Source organism: Diprion similis, chromosome 12 (genome assembly GCF_021155765.1).
Source record: "Diprion similis isolate iyDipSimi1 chromosome 12, iyDipSimi1.1, whole genome shotgun sequence".
NCBI classification, from domain to species: domain Eukaryota; kingdom Metazoa; phylum Arthropoda; class Insecta; order Hymenoptera; family Diprionidae; genus Diprion; species Diprion similis.
The window spans coordinates 13,924,613-13,946,970 of record NC_060116.1 but is presented as its reverse complement, the minus strand read 5'-3'; the positions used below and the strand labels follow the sequence as shown (position 1 = coordinate 13,946,970).

At 38.5% G+C, this 22,358-nt stretch overlaps 1 protein-coding gene across 4 annotated transcripts in view; it reads left to right on the top strand.

The window, feature by feature from the left end:
* LOC124413520 (atrial natriuretic peptide receptor 1) overlaps positions 1 to 22,358 on the top strand; it is a 137,093-nt gene that overhangs the window by 71,966 nt on the left and 42,769 nt on the right. For all 4 annotated transcript variants that reach the window (XM_046894154.1, XM_046894151.1, XM_046894153.1 and 1 more), the window contains 10 exons: positions 4,028 to 4,359; positions 7,763 to 7,854; positions 9,646 to 9,784; positions 10,310 to 10,391; positions 15,519 to 15,651; positions 16,680 to 16,757; positions 17,894 to 17,971; positions 18,403 to 18,507; positions 18,898 to 19,144; positions 19,971 to 20,129. In XM_046894154.1, coding sequence (XP_046750110.1) covers positions 4,028 to 4,359; positions 7,763 to 7,854; positions 9,646 to 9,784; positions 10,310 to 10,391; positions 15,519 to 15,651; positions 16,680 to 16,757; positions 17,894 to 17,971; positions 18,403 to 18,507; positions 18,898 to 19,144; positions 19,971 to 20,129 — 1,445 coding nt within the window. The remainder of the gene's footprint in view (positions 1 to 4,027; positions 4,360 to 7,762; positions 7,855 to 9,645; positions 9,785 to 10,309; positions 10,392 to 15,518; positions 15,652 to 16,679; positions 16,758 to 17,893; positions 17,972 to 18,402; positions 18,508 to 18,897; positions 19,145 to 19,970; positions 20,130 to 22,358) is intronic.

Sequence of the window (22,358 nt, the reverse complement as noted above, 5' to 3'; positions counted from 1 at the left end):
GTAAGTCTTGAGACGCTATATTCGCTTTCTCGAATTATTCTCTTTCCCAGATCCTTCGTCAAATAAAGACGAAAATTCAGGTATATTCCCACTAATAATCTGCGTCGTTTGATCCGAATCTAGGAGTAAATTAATTTCGTTTAGAAATGTTTACCCTGGTCGAAAAGCACGGAAAAATTTATCACCTTTGGAAAAAAAAAGTTGCAAATTTGGTGAATTTATTTACTGAAAAAAGCTCGAAACGAGGCTAATATCCGTAATATAAGATACCGTCTTGAGCTTTTGAGTCCAAGTTACGGGGCTGCGATAATGTGCAACCTTTCGTAAATTCACGTACATTCACGTACACCCGTTATATATCCACGTACGATATTCGTCGACTTCCAGCTCTCCTTGATATCCTTCTCCTCTCATGCATTTCAAGCCTCTGCAGCTTTCCTCCAGCGTCTTGCGGAGTCTGGATACAAGAGTCGAGATTTTCAAATGCAGTTGGTAACAAGCTGCCGTCGTACTAGACGTCTTGCTTTAGCTATTTTATTTTACGTACATATATGTATATACATACATATATATATATGTATATATATAAACTTTTACGGACCAGCTGCGGTATTTGCAAAGCCGAGAGAGAATTATTTCTCGCTCAAGGATCGATGTTTTCGCGCAGACAATATTCACGAGTACCTGCGAGTATTTTTTTTTTTTTCTTCCATTTTTCATTCCTTTTTAACCTGCCATTAATCAACCTCGGGGAGAGAAGAAGTTTTTCTTTCAATTTTCTCTCTGAATTCACACAATTAGATATTAAAAAGTTTTCTCTTCAGTCAATTCTGGAATGTTGTCGTTTTGTCGAAGTTAGAAGAAACAAAAAAAAAAAAAAAACAAACAAAAAAACAAAAAAAAAAAGACAAGGAAAAAAAAATTTTCCCGTCGTAAAAAAACACGCCTCAATGAAATAGAGAAGTAGAATTGCGTTGTTTATGAATCGTTTGTGTCTACAAAAAGACGCGAGGAATTCATATTGCGAATGATGGAACGGAATTATGTAGGTATAATAAATCCGTATTAAAGTGAGTGTTTCGCAATGTTTTTTTTTCTTTTCATTCTTTTCATTCTTTTTCTTTTTTTTCTGTAAACCCGTTTATGAACCGTAAAGATTTTACGAACAGGATATCTTAGCGATATATTCTACTTTGTCTCGTTTTTAGTCAGGATCATAAAAAACGAAGTATCTGCTACGTACGGTATGTACATACATACATTCGTCATTTTTGAAGATTGAAGAGGAAATTGTATCCTCCATTTTTTGCGACAATCTTCCTCGAATCACGAAAAGACGATTTTCTTTTTTCAGCCAGTAACCATCGAACAGCAAAAGCGAAACTTTCTCACTCCTTTAAATCGCAACACTTTAAATGTAGCAAAATCTTTCGCGCTGCGTGTAACTTGATCGTCTAATTTTTGCTACTCGATGATTTTTTTCTCTCTTGATTTAAAAAATCGTCGTCGAAACGTCGGTCGATCTCTGATTAATATACTTATTTGCAAAAATTGTTGCATTCGTGTATTTACCGCAGCAATTAACAGAATAATATTTCGTATCATAGATTGTTTATAGGATTGGAAAAAGCAACTGATTGCCTCCAAGTGCATCAAGTTTCGCTTAATTAAGAAAACGGTAACCGGAAACTGAGCTCATTGGTACGCCATTATCGTTTCGCAGGACACCTTGCGCAGCACTTTCCCTCTCAATTTCACGCATTTGGATGCAAAAACGCGATCACCACCTGTAATGACGACGTGACGTTGACGCGCCTCTCCACCGAATGACGAGGGCAATATCAAAGCCGGACCCGAAGCGTCGCGACGTCGAGCAATTGCCAATTTCGTCCACATAAACGTCATCGACAGATTGACAATTCCGCACAGGATAGAATTTTTTTTTTCACATACAGATGTATACATATATTCGTTTTTATTTTCAATGCAGTGTCAACGGTGATTTTTTCCCATGTTTTTAAGCCACCATATTTTCACATTTGAGTTTAGATTTTTTTTGAAAAACTGTTTAATATTTTATTTTTCGGAAAGGAATCTTCTTGCCTTCAATTGCATTTTTTTTGTTTGTTATGAAATCTCGCGTCCCGCTATGAGAAATAACCTGCAATGATGTGTTTGATTTTTTATAAAATGGTAATTTTATTTCTTGTTTTTTTTTTTTTTGTTTTTTTTTTTTTTTTTTCTATGGTGGAATTCATAGCAAGCGAAGTTCCAAATTGTTTAAACCGACATACCGAAGCTCTGATCCCTGTTTTCGGAAACTAATTTGATATGCTTTGGGGCAGTTTTTTCAAAAACAAATATTTCAACGTAGGTACTGTTGAATAATCGCGTCGTTAATTCGATCTTGTGTGGATTGAAAATTTCAAATCCGAAATGTTCGTTAATTATTTTCTAACACGTAAGATCAGACGCCTATTTTCTTTTCTAGAATTTTTCTTTTTCCGTGTATACCTAAACTCGAGCATTCGTTTTTACGATAGAAACGTTTCTCGCGACGATCATAAACGTTTATCCCTATTTGTAGGTATGGCGAAAAGTTTTCCGAATCGTATATGTAAGTATAGTAGGGAGGTATGTACGTTACTATCGTAATTCCACATGTATTCAAGAACTTTTCTCCTGATCCTACGATTCGTCGTTTTGCGAGAAATTCTTCCATTTTTTTTCCTCTCTTTTATTTTCTTACTTTCTGTTTCTCCTCAGCTTTCGCCAAAGTTTGAGTGGTCAACACCCTCGCGAATTTTACTTCACCCTGTCCTCAGGGGTCGTGTATAGATACATATACATATACATATGCATATGTATGTACATACATATATAACGTGTCGTTGAGGTGCTCGTTTTGACAAATATCTCTCCCTCCCTCCCTCCTTCTACTCGCGATTATTTCTCATAAATATTTAGAAGCGTCGTCTACGTGAGTTTACGCCTCTGCGGAGAATAAGGTGATCAGTCGCTTAGCGAACTTTCTCAAAACAACTATTCGTATACAATAATAAACATGCCCGGTACCTGCAGAAATCTACCCGAGAGATAATCATGCGGTATGGAAAAGACGTTTTTAAGAAATCAAAAAAAATAGAGAGAAACCGTAAGTCCAGGTAGCCAAAACTGTTATTACACTCTCGATCAAAGACCTTTTATTCCAAAGTATCAAGTAAATAATTAAATTATTAAATAAAAAGCTTCGATAAAGATTCCTTCGAGTTTACAGCATGAATTTATCTTTTATAAAATTAAAAAAAAAAAATTTCATCAAACGCATCATGTGATGTAAAATTCATTTCATGCACGCAAATTCCTTCCAATATTTTGAGGTTATATTTTATATGAAGAAAATTGTACACATATAAGTATAATACTTCATGTATTTATATCATAAAGTTCATTATATTGCGTTATGCACACATGTATACGTGAGTGTATATATATATATATATTTATTCCCTAAGGACGGGCACTTCGCTTATAACATGAGACACAGCGCGGTTGGAATTCCATTTCGGTACTTTCGGTAATCCACTATCTTCACTGGCTGACCTTTCATCGGCGACGACGGAAAGGAGAAAAGAACCCTGACGGGAAAAAATGAGGGAAAAAAGAATGAAAGAAAGCGAGAAGAAAAGAATAACTTGTGTACAAAGTTTTGCCGTAAATAACAAACGTGTCAATGGTTCTCGGTTAGACCTTCCTTCCGAGCTGTTGATCGAATGGTTTTTGACAACTTGATTTACGCAACTTTTTCCACCGTCTAAATTTGTATTTTCATATTCATCTCATTTCTTGGAAGATAACTTTTCACCCCCCCCCCCCTCCTCCCCCACTACCCCACACACCCCTTTTAAACAACGCAACGTGTCTCGTTTATCTAAAACGGAAATCAACGGGCAAAAGACGAAGAAATAAATTAAACCGTGTCTTCTTAAATCCGATTTTGAAACGGGGAAATCGATTTTCGTTGCAGCGACAGCAACACCGAACCGTGGAGGGTCGAGGGTGACTCGGATGCGAGAAACGAGAAAGCGAAGAAGGCTTATCAGGCTCTCCTCACCGTCACGGCTCGCACTCCGGACAATTTGGAGTACCTCAACTTTTCTAGGGAGGTGAAATCCCTCGCCCAGACCAGGTACAACTTCACATTCGGCAACAGTTCCGTATCGACGTTCGTAACAGCTTTCTATGACGCCGTTCTTCTCTACGCCCTCGCCCTCAACGAGAGCTTACCCGACAATCCCGGGGAGGTCAATCTCGACGGTGGTAATCTCACACGCAGGATGTGGAACAAGAGTTTCAAGGGTGAGTGCTTTTGCTTTTTGCTTTTTTGCTTATCATTCTTTGCTTTTTTTCATTTATATTCTCCTCGTTCAAGGATAATCCAATTTCCATCACAAAATACGAATAGTCACCATGATATTCGAATCTTTGGTAAAGCCAGAGGCTGGTCATGTGACTGGAAAATCTGGCAAACCTGGCAATTTTTCGGGGATTTTCAATTTGGTTATGGACGAAACTGAAAGTATCAGTTTTATATCGTGGGGATTAGAAATGATTTTTTTTAAGTAACAGGTTTACTTTTTTTTGTTTTTTTTTTTTTGTTTTTAAGAAAATAGATTGGCATGACTTTTTTTATACGTTATAATTTTATTCAATTCGAATTCAGTTTGGGTTTTAGTCACTCGGTAGAACTGGGAATATACTTAACAGGAGAAACTGGGTATTAGGTCCTGGAAAATCTGGAAATTTTATGAAATTTTAGAACTCGACTTTCTTCCACTTTTCACCGCTGAATCGCATCAGGTGTGAGAAATTATTGCAACGATGTACTTTTGGAGAAGGAAAAAAAGGTCGAGACCGGTTTATCTATTTAAATTGCGAACTTTTCTTCGCTTTCTCGTGTGGAAAAAAATTTTATTTCTACTTCTTTGTCTTTTTCGATTCCACGCCGAGGCGTGAGAAGAAATATATTAATTTAAAGTAAAGTTGGGGATAATACATATAGGTATGTAAATAGAACTGTAGATATGTATAAGTGTGCATGTATATACTTACTTTAGAAAACAAAGTTTCTACCTCCAGCAATCTTTGACTTGAACGTTAAACTTGTATATACATATATACGTGGTATTAACTGTGAAACGTAGACGAGACGCAGCTGCTGTCGTTTTAATAAAAGTTCTTTAATTTGCGGATTTGAAGCCGTATAACAAATTACGTTAAACATCAACCTTAATTGGCTCCGCAGAAGAGGGTCAGGCGATATTCCAGATTCTACTTCTACTCTCCGTTTTCGCTTTGAAACTGCCGCCGCGGAGATTAATTACTTGTATTAACAGCTCGTTCAATCGATCGATCTTAATAATCGTCAACTGGGTAACGCAGATTCAAGGTTGTGCGAAATTCGCTTCTTGCCAAAATTTTGCATTCATTTTCTGCACGCGCTGCTTCGATTTATCGAAGTGATATACTCATTTCTCATCCGAAAACTTCTTTCTTTCGCGTGTTTTCCATTCAATTATGCAATCCGCGGTAACGTTTAATCCGTGTTTTTGTGGCCACGTGGTTGAATTTTATCACTCCTCGTAATCGCGTTTTTTTTTTTTACATTTTCACACCGTTATCGATCCGCTAAATCGTCTACTATAACACGCTTTCTAGGATCAAGACGTAACATAAACGTGGAGAGGCTAAATGGCGTTCAGAACATTGAACGGTCTACGATATTTTTCAGATAAATTTTTATCCGACGTTCTTTCAGGAAAAAACAAATTTCAAACAAATGAAATATTAACATAGTTATGTTAGGTAAAACCAACCATAATTTATATCTTGATTACGTGCTTCTGGGTAGCGTATTTATAAATGCCGTATTGAAAATTTGACAAGTGCTCGACTTTTTTTTTCGGGAAAAACAAACAAAAAAAAAAAAAAAAGAGCAACAACAAGACACTCAAATTATCTTCATCACTCTGCTGTGTAACATGTTTAATTCCAAACTTTTTCATAATCCCTAAAATAATTTTACCACGACTCAAAGTCGTCGTGTTTTTCCGATACCTTAGGTTTAGAAAAAAAAATGTTAAGTCCCAGAATCGAGATCAATACTGATTCAAAATGATGTTTGTAAAAATCTATAAATATCGTATTTTTTCAAGCCATTCTCAGGCTAAAGCGAGAATTAGGAATGGAACTCGTACTAATTGAATGAAAATTCATTCCAAGAAAGCTTTTAACCGCAAGAGTAGGTACGAATTATGCCATTCCAGATTTCGAAGACCTTAACCCTCGAAGGGTTTAATTCGTTCTATAACACGCATTAAATCTAGTTGAAAATTCACCCTTGCAGGCACGTAGTCCATTTAGAAAATGAATGATTAACATGCAATGACTTGTCAGTTAATATGGTTGGTAAATTTGTAAGGTTGTAATTTATGGTAAAACAGGCGTGTTATATACACTTTATTACCGTTTTATCTCTTAGCGGCGGTAACGGGTAAGGGATGAATTTTTCCCTTCTCTTTCTCTCCATTTTTATCTGAGAGTTCCATTCGACCCCCGCACAACATCGTTTATATATCTATATAATTACCATCCCCTTTTTAATCCCGTCGTTTTCTTTTCTTTTTTTTTCGATTTTTTTTTTTTTTTTTTCTTTATAAACTCAAAGTTATCTTTTGTAATATATTTACTTATTCACCGTCAGTTTTCGGTGCTCTTGTAATTATGTTAACTTTCAACCGTACCCCCCTCTCCCCCCCATAGAAGAGTGAATCGTAACGAAAAGTTTGGAAAAATTAACGAATCGCTAATTGTATTTGTATATGTTATGTAAACTAATCAGTAAATTCGTTAGGAATGAGAAAGGAAAAAAAAAGAAAAAAAAAAAAAAAACGAAACGAAACGGGTTACACGTTTATACACATCACGAGATAAAGCGATGAAGTTTACTCTGCCCTCCGTGGTTCATTTTCAATTCCGTTTTTCTGTTTGTTACTATATTATGTATGTAAAATATGCCAGGGGTAATGAAAAAAAAAAGGCCGTTACAAACTTTAACCGAGTATATTTCTATCATGCAAATACGCGTTCGAGGATAAAAAATTTTCGCCCGGTTTTCAATGGAAAAAAGAAATTGGTACGATTCAAATTTACCATATAGTATAACGCATAAATAGGTATAACGTACCTGTATAATATAAGGTATGGTATATTCCACGTTTATACTCCAATTTCATTTCCATACAGGACGGAAACTGCGAAAACAGTTTTACGTAGTAGATACGTCGTACATATTTGCGAATGCATGAGTATCGCGGGTGAAATTGTTTCTGCTTCTCTACATTACCGTTTACTACATATATATTCTATTAAATACGCGATATTTTAATACCGTATTAAGAAAAAAAAAAAAAAAAAAAAAGATAAATTTGATACAATGTATTAAATAATGACTCTAGATTCATCCCTCGATTTTTCCTCGTAGATCGTTCACGTCAGTAATGATGATTGTTATCGAAATCACAAGAACTACGAGAACTTGACACCTGACTTTGAAAACTTTGTTCATCGCTAAAGTTAATCGCCTGTTAATATAATCGTTATAATTTACGGTATTGTAGATAAACTTTACAAACTATATAATTCCTGCATCGATATCAAATCACAAAGGTAATTTCTTTTCTTTCACGTATCGTCGCTCCAGGAATCACGGGGGACGTTAACATCGACTCGAATGGCGATAGGATCGCCGACTATTCCCTATTGGACATGAACCCGGAGACCTTAAAGTTCGAGGTAAGTTTTCGCGCGCACACACACACTCACACACATATATATATATATATATATATATATACATATAATGTATATAGTAACGAAACGTCACCTCATCTCGCCTCGATCTTTCTTATCGTTAGCTGATACTTACTTTTCCGTTCAATTCACTTGATTAGATTCTTCACACGGATGTTTCGTACTTATATATCTCTCTTTCTTTCATTCTTTCATTCTTTACCGGTTCTTGACTGTTCATTTTTATTTTATTTTTTCCCTCCTTTGTACACACACACACACACACACATGTTTATTTATACATATATATTTTTTTTTCTTCTTTCTCAAGGGTGATTAATTACCCGCCACGTTAATTGAGCGACGGTCACGATTCGACACTTTGTAGTGTATTTTTGTACAGTGTTATGTAATCGTATACGAAGGATGAACGACCGCGCGCCTTTGGCTTTGTCAAATACTTTTCACGGCTTTAATTAAAGTCCTCACGCGAATTTTCTCACTCGAACTACTGCTTGACGTTGTACTTAATTGCTTGTATATGTATACCGATATAATTATACGTGTATACACAAATGAAGCGCTTCCTACGCGCTTTTCGGATAATTTCCCGGGACAGATTTCACGCTGATAAGTCAAGTCGAGCTGGAAACTTGAAAAGGTATTATATATAGCCGAAGAAACTCTCGGCTTATTCTGGACTCTTTGCAGTTCATTGATCGTAAAGTGATTTTGGCCATTTCTTTTTTCTTACCTACTTTTTTCGTTATACCGTAAAGGGATACTAGGTATATATACATATTTTATTGAAAAATTTTGAAAACTTTATATATAATATAGTTGGGTCGTAAAAAAAAATGTATAATCGCTTCATCATTTTGCTGTAGTAATTTTTTTTTTTTTTTTTTTTTTTTTTATACTTTTTTCAATTAATTCTACGCTATGGTTATAACTTTTTCCGATCGTAAGTTCAGTTCGCTTGATTGCTTTATTGCGTGCTCGTGAAAATATGTCGTAACTCGTGCGGCACAGCAGCACTTTGTTCCTTGGACATAATTTCTCGCGTTAGCCGTATTAACCGTTTTCATTTACACATCGTTTTACAGGACCACGTTGCACGCCAGTAATAACATATTGATTTTTAAGATTTTTCACTTAAGAATTTACAGGGAGCAAAAATTGTATGAAAATTACGTTACGGACAATAGTTTCAAAGTTCTAAAAGTTTGGGGAAAAAGGAAAAATACTGGACGTTTTTTTTTCTCCGAAATTCATTGGCTTCGTGATTTCTCGATGTTTTATTCTATTGTTAAACATAATAAAAAATTTTTAAAAAAATTACTGTTAAAACGTCACAAGATCATCAAATTTTCAATTTGGAGCAATAATTCAGACACAAGTTATCCTGGTTAAAGTTCAAATTGACGGAAAATCTGTTTCTTTTGATTTTGATTTTTTTTTTTCTACCTTGTTTCACGAAATGAACGAATCATAACTGGGCAGAATAGGACGGGCACGATTTCACTCCCCACTTCAGCGAATACAGATATATTTTTCAAGAGGTAGATCGTGCATGCCGAACACGATTCGACGCATTGTAGAAATGAAATTGAATCGAACGAACCCCGGGAGTGTTCCATATTCCGTGGGTGGAAAAAGATAAGAGGGAAAAGAATAAGAAGAACGATCATGGAATCACTGCAAAGAGTGAAAAAGAGAGAGAGAAAGAGAGAGGAGAAAAAAGGGTATAAATCAAATAGAATTTTCCCTTTAGGTGTACATTTATGCTTTCAGATCGTCGCCAATTACTACGGGGCAAATCAGAGCCTCGAGTACGTTCCGGGACGACTCATCCACTGGTCGGGAGGCAGGGAAGAACCACCGCCAGACACGCCGACGTGCGGTTTCGACGGAAGCCTCTGTCCGGATAACTGTAAGCTCGTGTATATACATATATATATATATATATATATATATATTAATTATATACATTATGAATGACGAAAAGTAATCGATTTTCGATTGACATCCATTATTTTTTTTTCCGATTCATCGAGTATAATCGATTGTTTTTCAAATTCGATTAATCGACGGACTCGATCATTTTTCCTAACAATCGGTTTTTTTTTTAATTTTTTTTTTTTTATTTCAATTAACGATGCAATACAATATTAATGATCGATTAAGCGATTAATTTTTACGGATTCAATCGAGTAGTGTTAGATTATTTTTTCTGTAATCAATTAATCGATGCATCGATTATTTTTAACTCGGTGGCCATCGCTTGTATAATTATATATGTCGATAACGATTACGTGGCGGAAAAATTATTCCGGCAAATTTTGTCTTTATGAATTTAAAAATTTTTTGTTTGAATTTTTTTTTTCTTTTTTTCGTTCCTTTTTCTTTTCTCATTCCAGCTAATTTTAATTTCCTTCTTTTTTCTCAACATTCGCAGCTCTTCCGGGATACGCGATTCTCTCCATAGTTCTCAGCTCTATCGTCGTCGGACTCGTGGTCGCCTCGGTTTTCATTTACCGGTAAGAGATATTATATTGTCGTCGATCTTGATTAAGATCACGTTCAAGGATGTTTGCTGGTGATAATTTAGCATTTTTTTTTTTATTAATTTCATTACAACGTAAACCGGAATTGAGTACCTGTTGAATTGTTGTATTTGTAATCAAGTAGGAAAAAAAAAGAAAAAAAAAAAGAAGAAAACATACTGGAGTTATAAACAAAAGCTTGGATAATCATACTTCGTTTCTTTGTAAAATTCGTAAAAATCGTTGTTTTGTGCATGAAATTATTACCGAGCAACTTCCTTGAGATAAACCTTCCAGAGTACGTCATCCAGATAAAAAAAAAAAAAAAAAAAAAATTTCACAACTACCGTATTTCGGGTAGATGGAATTTCCCGAATCTAGGTCTTTGACCTGCAAAAATATTCTGCATGGACAGCGTATTTTCCTCACCTCATGCACATTTCCCGCATGTGTTTATCCTTTTTCCATGAAATCGCTGTTATAGTGGCCAATCGTCTTTTTCGTATCTTCGAGGTTGTTTTCTTTTCCCCTGTCAGACGGTGTCCCGATTCTCGAACACCCGAGATACCGCATATGAATTCTTACGGCATACGTCTCGTATACGCATATGTATTACATAACGAGAGTTTCATGGGGGATGGTTCCCCATATTCAGTCCTGGGAAACGCCGCACTTGTCTCGGGGCGGTCACGCACGTTTGTCTTCGACATATGCGGAAAGACTCTTGGGAAATCATTTCTTCCTGCGGGAATTTACCACAGACCACCGTAACCCCAGACGTTGTACCAACAGACGCGTGGAATTCGCGATCCGTCAACGCGTATATGATGAAGGGGAAACGATTGAGAAATCAAATTTCATTGATTAAAAATATCGAATTACGTGCTGAAACCTCTTCTTTTTTTATTTTGTGTACAAACCACACGGTGGTGGATAAATCAAACGAAAAGAAATTAAACAGTGTTCCATGATCAATGGGAGGGAAAATTTGGCGAAAAAAAACACCGTCGGTCATGAAATGGTCGGTTCTGATTGTTGTATGACAGAGTAAAAAAGAAGGAAAAAGAAAAAACAAACGTTTACGGAATAACATGATGAAATTTTGTTATTGATTGAAATTTTTTTATTTATATTTCAATCCATTTGTCATTGAATGATTTTTAATCTTCTCAGTCACTCCGAAACTTTGGTTTGACGTTAGATTAATTTGATGATTGAAAAACGGAGGAAAACGACGATTGCGATGTTTCGAATTTTATGAAGTGAATTTGAGATTTTTGGTGCTGCAATTGTAATGTGGTACAGGGTGTGAATTTTTAACGGCTAGAAATATTTTGCATAATACAAATGCTGCAGATTCGCGACAGCGAAGTCGTATTCTTCGAACGTAACGATGACGGCTCGTTTGGTTCGCGAATCAATTTATCAAGATGCGAGAAAGAATTGAGAATGGAGTGAAAAAAAAGAAAAAAAAAAGAAAGTTAAGAGAAAACGTCGAACGTTTAACGCGAGCCCCTCGCTTCGAAAACGTTGCATGTAATAAGGCAAAAAAAAAAAAAAAAGAGAGAAAGAGAGAAATGGGTGAAAAGTAACTCGAGCCATTATTCAGCCGGCCTTTTTTTCGCACGGTAAATAAATCAAGAAATGGGCATATAGACATCTATATACCCAAACAATAAGCAGGATTATCAAGGATCGTGGAAACCTCCGACCGGATGGTGAAAAAAACGTCGTTCTTTCGAGACTCGAGTCGAGATGTCTTCGGAACAGAAATTGATCACCTCAGCCGCTTTTAGTCAATCGCTGGATCCTCGATGCTCGTTTATTAAACGCTACGCGTGCGACGATCATGTCAACCCACGAAGACTTGAGAAGCCGTGAAATTTGGGGAGCCGAGCGTCAAGCCTCGCCGCACCCGAATCCCCTAATGCGGGATTTTCATCACTCGAATTGACAAGGTGTATGTATATATATATATATATGTACAAATGTATATGTATACACATTGCACGTACACCGTGGGATTGAAAACGCGACGCGACGTATCGGTACGGATTACCGTTACTCACGGAATCAATTCGTCGTGCGAAACAGACGATGTTAATATATTATAGAAGGTGCGAAGAAGGATGTCATCCTATTTGCCAAACGCCAAGCGCTGTTTCTTCGATCGAGCAAATGATCACGCATCTCTTCGCACTGCACGTCAAAAACTTGGAGAAAAAGACGTAATGGAGTAGGTATGTATATATAAAACGAATTCGATAGAACGTGAGAATAGTTGAAGAATGTAAAAGAAAATCTGACACTTTTAACCCAGAAAATGAAACTCAGCCTAAACCCAGAAACAAAGAAAATTATCTTACGTCATGTGGTTCGGAAAATTGCAACTGCATTATGCGATTGAACGTCAGAAACAAGTATTTCGCAAAGAGAAAAAAAAAAAGAGAAGAAGGGTAAAAAGCTTGGGGTAGAAATAAAAAAGCAATGATTCTTTTTTCTCGATGAGAAAAAAAGGGTGAAATTAAATACGAAATCGGCGATTCTTTCCTTCGTTATTTCCCTACGATGATACACGGGATGATTTTGGGGTTGTAACGGGAAAGAAACGGACGTGATACACCCACGTCCTGATTAGGACCCAGAGACGTGTCTTCACGACGTCGCTTGACGTCGAGCCTGGCGAAATACGTTGGCTGTTTGGTTTTACGCGGGTCCGCCGAGTTCCTTCCCACCGGGCAATTGTCGTAAAGGACAATAAGCACCGGATCCCGGGGGCGGCGGTGAGTCTCTGTCCAAAATTCCCCGACACACCGCGAGTCCAGAGATGCCAGTTCATGCGTTATCTAGACACACCTAGAGAGGGAGGCGTCGAGCCATTGTGCGCGGTGAATTATCCTCCTGACGGAGACGGCCGTGTGGCCTTCGGGGAATCCGGTAATCCCGGCTCCCGAAAGATAGAGAGAAAGAGAGAGAGAGGAGAGAAAGAAGGACTATGAGAGGAATCTTTACGCGATGTGCAAGCGTCGCTAATCAGGCTTAATTTTTTGCCGGTACAGAGGGAAACTGAGGGTGGCGAAGGAAAAAAAAGAAAATTCACTCAGGACACTGGAGACTCGAGGACTATCTGTTTCCTCGATTCCGCGTCAATCGCGAATACGGTGTACGATAAGAACGACAGGCAACCAACGACGTTAGGATGAAAGCTCCGCGACGCTGCTGCTGACTTCGTTTTCACAATTTCACATGTAACTCAATCGCTGTATCCCCTTCGTATGCAACGGCTTAATGTATTCTTTTACCGGGATTCTGTGTCCCTCGAACCACCGCAATACTTTCCAGAAAGTAACTCACTCTTTCTCTCTCTTTTTTTTTTCTTATCTTTTTTTTTCTCCCCGAGCTGGAGACCTGAGAGTGAAAAGAACTTCCCAAGGAGCTAACAACGTTTCTACACTTTACTCGTAGGCGAAAGAATTCTCCTAGCATACTGCAGGGACTTCTTCCCCCCTATATGGGGGGGTAGTGACTCTTTCGAGACAGTAAAGAAAATGGATGAAAACAGTGTTTCCGCCCCTGATTATCTAAATCAGAGGAATTCGATCGAGGAAACTAGGAACTTGCCGCTCACCCTAATTTTTAACTGAAACCATTTCGGTTTTCCTTTTTTTTTTTTTTTTTTTTTTTTTATTGCTGACGGACGTTTAATTTTGTCAAGAAGACTGCGGTGACGGTGGTTGAAATTTTAGGATTACTTGTATTTCTGAGCCTGGCATGGAAGTTGAGGCCACCCTCTTGAAACGAGAACCTCGTTACGGTTACGAGCCATTAATTTGTTGACAAATTTAATATGCGATAGAGGCTATACGTGAGGTGGAGAATTTTATGCATTACATTGGTGTTATTATATTTTACATAGGGGTTATTATTGCGGTTATGAGAGTGGAGAAAAGCTCTTAACGGCAGAAACGGGTGATATATCTACACGTGTAACACCCGGTATACACTAATTTACAAATATATTGAATCTTGCACGTCGTCTTCGTTCGAAGCAGACGATGAGGTGAAATGGACAGGAATATACAGAGACAGAGTAGGTTGAGAGAAGGGGCGGGGGAGAGAGAGAACGAACGTGGTGGACGTACGAAGGATGGAGAACTCGAGACGCGGAAAGGCGTCTCCATTATTCATGAACCCATTGCTCTGGCTCTTGTCGTATAAGGCAAAACACCGCGCATATACGCAGTAAGATGTCCAACACACACTCGTGTCACGTATGTCACGTACTTCGGAGGGATCCGTAGCTGCACGGAGGGCAACCCGAAACCTCTGACCACTCGAACCTGGTTGGTCAGAAATTTAAATTCGCTTACGACCCGCTTCAGATATCTTGTCAAAAATTAACCGGACTTGACACTGATGCGCCAGGTTTTGTCCTTGTATCACGTCGAGAGTAAGGACAGACCGAAACTCATCGAGATTGGCTTTAAATCAAATCATTCCTTTTTTCCAAATCATTCAACTTTTATCACAAGATAGTATATTGTATGGTTTTGCGGGGTTGCTGATTTATACGAATCTGAAATCAGATTTTTAAAATTTAACATTGTGGATGCGATATGGCGGATGAGAAATGAAAATTTCAAATTTCATCGAATACGATAAAACAAAACTCTATGCTGGGGTTTTGGGGTCGTTGGTTGGATTCGATGTACCGAATTTTCAAAATTTGATTTCAGATTCGTAATCAACGGGTCCCAAAAACCCCTGGACAGAGTTTTTTCTCCGTATTCGATGGAATTTAGTCCACCATTTTGAATTTTTCAAAACTGATTTCAGATTCGTAGTCAGTGACCCCAACGATTCTTAATTCTTGGACTTATTCCTTAAATGTTCACGATTTTTTGCCAATCGATTTGTTTCTATCAATAATAATTTACCCTATATCGTAACAATTACTCTCTAGTATCGTAAACCTATTACTATACTTTCCGAAATAGCAAAAACTGCCGTGAACTATGTTGGGAAGTTGTCTAAATACACAAAAAATGGATATAAAATGGGTGGCAATTATATCTACGAGCACCATGACTCAAAGGGTTGAATGACATCGTTCTGTTCCAGACACTTCAAACTCGAGGCCGACATCGCCTCGATGACCTGGAGAGTTCACTGGCAGGACATTCTGGTCATGCCCCACGGAAAGACGAGGGGTTCGACGTATTCGTTGCCGAACAAGCACCGTGGCAGCCAGCTGGTAAGTAATTTCAGGCTTTTTCTCTGGGCGTCCCGGATTTTTCCTACAATCGCGCATCGCATGTTCGAAAATTCAAAAGCAAGGGTTGATCTCAGATTTCTCCGTGCAGTCTTTCAATTATCCAATTATATCCTCGTTTATTTTACATCTCCGTTGTTCTTTTTCTCCCCGATATTTTTTCATTTCATAACCGATTATACAGCCTCCGGATACCACGTGTAATTCAGGAAATTACACCGCGGAAACCAGATGGCGATGAACATGAAAGGGTTTACGAACCTTGTTCCTCTTCTTAATTGCCTGAAAATTCGTTGCCGAACGAAACGAGCATTGCTGCTATTGCTGCTATTGCTGCAGGCACACGTGCACGTTTCTCTTTCGAAAGTTTACGAATTTTCACCGAATCCTGAGGGCATCGGTATAACCACCACCACCACCACCACCACCTCTCCCTCCCTTTCACCCCTTTCCCCACTTCTCTTTACCAGAAATTTTTTTTTGATCTCTACTTTATCCTCATCTCCCCCGCACAATATTCCCAGCAAGCGATGTCGGCCCGGTGCAAAACGAACTTCGACTACCGTGACTAATTTCATCAAAGACCGGTGTCTCTCGGGATACTTCGAAAGGCTCGAGCGGAGCTCGCTCCTCACTTCCTATCACGAATTCCTGTCGCTTTCGATATTCGTCTCAACGCCTCTGTTTATCCGACAAACTGGGGATACGAAACGCTGGCCTGTTGTAGACGGTCTTAAAGGACAAGCATGGTTGCCGAAACTGAATATCGGTGGATTCAGATATCGATTCTTTATCTCCGAGTTTATACCTAACAGAAATATTGACGGTTTATAGAAAAATTAAAAAAAAAAGTTGAAGATGGAAAACCTCCTTTTACACAATTAAATTCATCGCATCTTATAGTATAATTCGTAACACAGTTACCGGAGGGACGTGGTGAAACACCGGAATTAGGTAAGCATTTTTATCCTACACCGAAGTTGAAAGTTTCGTGTTTTCTTTTTTTCCAGACGATGTACTCCGAGGACAACGCAAGCATGGCCGGAGGAGCCGACAGACAAATCTACGTACCGACTGGAATATACAAGGTTTCCTCTTCCGCTTCACCGTTTACATTTCATTATACTCGAATAAACCATATCTATATATTATTCTTGAGAATAACAATTCCCATCGACGCCGGTGCGCCAAGCCGAGAGCCACTCGACATCAAGATGCACAAGGATGTACGTGTCCTTGCGCAGCCTTGCATACGACGTCGGTATATTCACGGCTTGTTCACCGGGCATTATAAGGAAACATCCCCCTCCCCCCACACCATCCCCTTATTCCCCGGCAAAGTGCCGTAACGAGGAAATAAAATCACGTCGTATAACTGCGGGAACTCGGTGAATGTATTTTTTTCCTCGTTTTTCCAACGGCGAGAAAAGACGTGGCTGAAAATCGATTCTCGAAAATAGACGGAATGCTTTTTAGTAGAAGTATTCCTCAAGTATGCGCGCAAGTTTGATGAGCGATATTAATTAGACGCTCAGTGGGCGTCCAATATCGCGGGGAGTAAAGTAATATTTAAGTGGGAGTGGAAATTAATGACGGGAAAATTAGTGTTACTAGGTATATTCGATGAGATATTTTTAAATTTTATTAAATCTTTATAAATTATTTTTCAAAGAAAGTTTCCTGCACATGGGACGCGTTCCGATTGCATTTTTCAAGCTCTTTACTCTCTGGCTGGTGCTTCTTCTCTTTGGTCATTGGTTTTGGAAATTATTCTTCCTCGCTCTCTTAGCTGCCGCGGTAAGACTCGATCTCGAAATCAATCATTTTCTAGCACTCAGCAAGCTTTCATCAACCGCGTGAATCGGGGATCCGACCGAATTCCCTTGAGCTACTTTTGCCTCAACTATATATCGACAAGTTGGGAACAAATTCATCCCAGAAACAGAGAGTAGATTTGGAGAAAATATCCAGGCGAATCGAGAGAAGGAGAATGAGAAAAGGAGCGATAATTTTCTTCGCTCTTCTTCTTCTTCTTCTTCTTCTTCCTCTGCTTCCTTCTTCCTTCGTTTCTTTCAACTTCGCGAATCGATTTTCATGAGCCTCTCTTCACCGCCAATCAGCAGATAGATCTTGTCGAGAGGCTCTTCGAGCACGCATGGGTACCGCGTTAGTTGATTGAAACCACCGCCGTGACTTGCTCTATTCATCCGCTTCTTTGTTCCAGAACTCGAAAGTGGCCATCAAACAGATCCCCAGAAGCAAAGTCGAGATTTCTAGACCTCTGCTTCTCGAATTGAAAAGGGTGAGTGCCGGATCCACGATTAATAAGGCTCCTCCTCCTCACGCGTACTCTAGAATAATTATTAGCTGACAATCAGACTAAAATCTTGTCACTGAGTTTTTGTCGATAGTTTATTACATTAAGGTACATACACAACTAATCTAGCTAGGAAAATAAATTGTTGCCTAAAGTCTCTCCTTTAAGAATTTTTAAATAATCTGAAAGAGGAAATTATATATAAAAACTTTGAGAAAGAAATCCTAGAAAGTTTCTGTAATCACACGAAACCTTTTACGGAGTTGTTAAGATCTCTTTTTGAGATCCGTAATTATAAGCGACGATGGTCCGAGAAACTTGGACGTTGGAAGAACTTACGAATATCGTAGAATAACTCCATCTGCATGCGAACAATGGTTTCTATTCATATGAGTGGTGGCGTGTGACTGTTGCAGATGAAGGACTTGCAACACGACCACCTTGTCCGGTTTTACGGAGCTTGCATGGACCCACCGCATTGCTGTCTCCTCACCGAATACTGTCCGAAAGGATCTTTGCAGGTCAGCGAATTACCTTCAATTTAACTGCACGCGTCTCTTATTCCTCCTCCTCCTCCTCCTCCTCCTCCTCCTCCTCCTCCTCCTCCTTGTTCGTTGAACAAGTTACCTTACGGGGTTCGAATCCCGGCTGGCCGGATGCTGCGAGAGATTTTAAGCCAGAAAGAAACTGGAGCCCATAAAGCGGAGCTTATCGGTCATTTTATTAGGAGTTAAGACGCCGGCCGTGTTCCCACTTCCGACTTCCCATAACCCTAATCCCATATCGCATCTCTTCGTCATGGGGTTGTCGGCATTGGGATATCTGGCCTTGAGCTTTGGCCGAGAAGAATTTTTTTGCGACTCGGCGAATTTGCGCTTTTAATTTTCTCTCAGGTTATTCTGCTTTTTCAGGATATTTTAGAAAACGATCAGATAAAGCTCGACCGGGTTTTTCGCGGTTCTCTCATCCACGACATCGTCAGAGGCATGGCTTACCTCCACGCGTCCGAGCTCAAAAGCCACGGGAACCTCAAGTCCACGAACTGCGTTGTCGACTCGAGATTCGTCTTGAAAATCGCCGATTTTGGCCTCCATGAACTCCGCAGGCCGAGCCCAGCCGATATTGACGAGGATCGTGACAGTTACGCTTTTTGGAGAAGTAAATATAATCATAATAATTATTATTATCATCATTATCATCGGTGGGAAATTCTGTTTCTCCGAATTACAGGGGGATGCAGATTTTGCCACGGGCAACGGGGTTGAATTATAAATTTTAGAATCCAGAAGCCTCCATATTTTGCTATGAATATCGTTTTCGTCGCTACGAGGGAGGTTTTAATATACTTATAAACACTACGATTTAAAGTTTGCAAAGTTTACAATTTTATTGAATAACGGTGGGAAATTGTAAAAATTCACTTTCACCTTCAACGCGTATAGAATAATGATGTGTCATTTTACCTTAATTATAAATTATAACTTTGACAGTTGGGAGCTTGAGATATAGAAACAAGAAGAAATAAAGAAAGATCGAAATTGCGTGTGGAGGGCGGGGGGGGGGGGGGGGGGGGGGAGAACTTATTTGCATGAAGAATTAGTCGTTAAGCTCTTTTGTAATTATGAATTCTGTGGAGAAATTAAGCATTGAAGCTTTCCCCGCGCCCCATTACTCATCCGAATCAATTAGAAGGCATTCCGTGGAAACACGATGGTTTTTCAACTTCAACTTTAATTTTCTCTTGTCTCGCTTTCTCCCAACTCTCTCTGTGTCTACACGCTGCATTCATTTTACTTTCGCCTGATCGTTGGGGCGCGATGAGCATGTAAAAAGCTCCTCGAGCAAATACGCCCGGTAAAAATCCGCATCTATATATATATATATATATATAATATATATATGTCTGCTTTGATGAGAGAAGAAGAACCATAGATGGAGGAAAAACAGGAAATGAACAGAGGAATCCTTTTTTCGCTTTTCACAGAGCAGCTGTGGACGGCACCGGAACTTTTGCGACTCGAACGTCGTCCACCGGAAGGAACGCAGAAGGGTGACGTCTACAGCTTCGCCATTATCGTTCACGAGATCGTTGTAAGACAGGGTCCCTTCTACTTGGGTGATGGCAAAGACACGCCTCCAAAAGGTGAGCTTTCCCACCCATTCGTTGAGAACAAAAGTTACACCGAGTCTGTCGACACGTCGCTGATTTCATTTCGAAGACTCGATGAAGCACGATTGTCTTATTTTTTCCTTTTTTTTTTTTTTTGCTCCTTTTCTTTGCGCTTCACTTACTTTCTATCACTGTTGGTTATAACATACATGTAAGGAACGTTTTGGTTTTCCTTGAAAATCACTTTTTATAATTTCAACGAATCCTTACGTTTTCCAACATTTATAGGATCCGAAAAAACAGATTTTTAGAGCAATGTTGGCGTAAAAACTTTTCGTGTTTCGTGGGAATTTTCGAATTTCCGTTTCTAACGAATATGAATAGATTTTCAATTTTCTACCGACAAGCCTATGTTGTTTTCCTTTCTTTCTATTTATAAACCCTATAATTTTTTTTGCTTTTCGATGGAAAGTATCGCGAAGAAACGGTTTTTTCAGGATTGTGTCTATTTTTTTTTTTCTTTCTTCGCTTTTCGTCTCGTATGTTTCAAGGATCTCTTTTCCCATAATACCTTGCGAAGCCGAGGTCTTTAATAAGCTTTGCAACGATCCTTTGAGAAACCATCTTGAGTGTATATAAATGAAGAAATTTTTTGCACGGAAAAAGCTTTGTATCCTTCGCTTCGTTCCTAATAAGAGGAATGACGACAAACATGGTGTAGCTGTTGAAAACAAAACAAAACAAAAAAAAAAAAAAAAAAAAAAAAAAATAGTGTAGAACATGAAAGAACAAATGACGAACTCGGTCCATACATTTTCCGAGATGAATCACAACGCTTATGCGGAGGCAAATGTATAGTCCGAGAGATTCGTTTTCGCAGATACACTTTTAATATGTATACACCTTATACTCGCATATACACTTAAATTCTAATCAGCCTTAAACGATTATCATGATTTTACTTACTCGGCGTTATATATCTTCAAGTCTTCAATTTGTATCTGCGTATGCATTGCATACCGTAAAATCGGTGTGTCATATGCCATTCCAAGAGAAAATTTGTAGTCAACGTGTAAAATTATTTCTACCGCTGTCGCGATTACAGCTGTAGGTATATTTTTTTTTCACGTCAAGCGCTCAGCTTACACATTTTTTGTGTTTCCTTGTCTGTGTCCGCTTTAAATTGTTCACCATTTGTGACAACATGCTGAAAATAAGAGCGGCTGCTCTCACCCTGCGGGGGTGAGAAGAGTAGAGCTTCTCTCACAAATGATGAAAGATCATACTAGCTTTCACATCTCCAACACGACGACCATTTTTTCGCTTGTACAGTTTTACACGTTTATATTATATACATATATAGATATATATGATAAAGAAGATTCAGTCAACTTTGTAATTTTTTTCGTTTCAACCGCAGAGGAAGCGCATAGAATTCTTTGATTAAAAACTGAAATGAAACGGGTTGAATTAATCTCTCATCAGCTCTGCTGGCAATAGCGGTAATGTATATATATATATGTACGATTTAATGATGATAAACTTTTGCAGCAGCGTTGAATCCAATTCTAATGTATATATCTATGGAAAATGAAAGATTTCAAGCGAACCAGCAGCCTGTGAAAATAAATTTAGCTTCCGTCGATATACTTGCTCTCTGTAAATAAACCTGAAGCGCTAATAATCTGCATTATTTGCGAATAATTTATCGCGCCTGGTCTAAATTCGACACAGCACAGCTTCGAGATCTTATATGAAAAAAAAAATTTCGGAGGGTGCGTGATGGGAATTGGTTGCTATTTTTGCATGTCCAGAGCGGATAGTTTGCATAAATTTCAACGGACGACGGACCGCGACGGAGCTCGAGAAATATGCCCGCGTATTTTTTCAGCTCTTTTCGTCTCACTTTTCTGCAACTTTTTTTCACGAGAATGAGAGGTTAAAAGATATTTAACCTTTTCTGACCCAAAATACAAACGCTCTGTTTGTACTCCATAAACTTCTGACATGTTTACTTTTCCCGATGGAAAACCGCCGGAAATTTTGCCGATTTTTCCAGCAGCCGTGGTCCTTTGTGCAATGAAACTTCTCGGTCTCATGAATTATTGATTCTTCATTTCGGATTTTATGAATAATTGACGATTACTTTTTTTGAACGGATTTTATGAAATTATTGGCGAAATTTTGGCAACGTTTGTTTTTCTTCTTATCTCTCTTGGATTTTTTTACAACTGGATAATTTTTTCAAAATTCGTGACAATA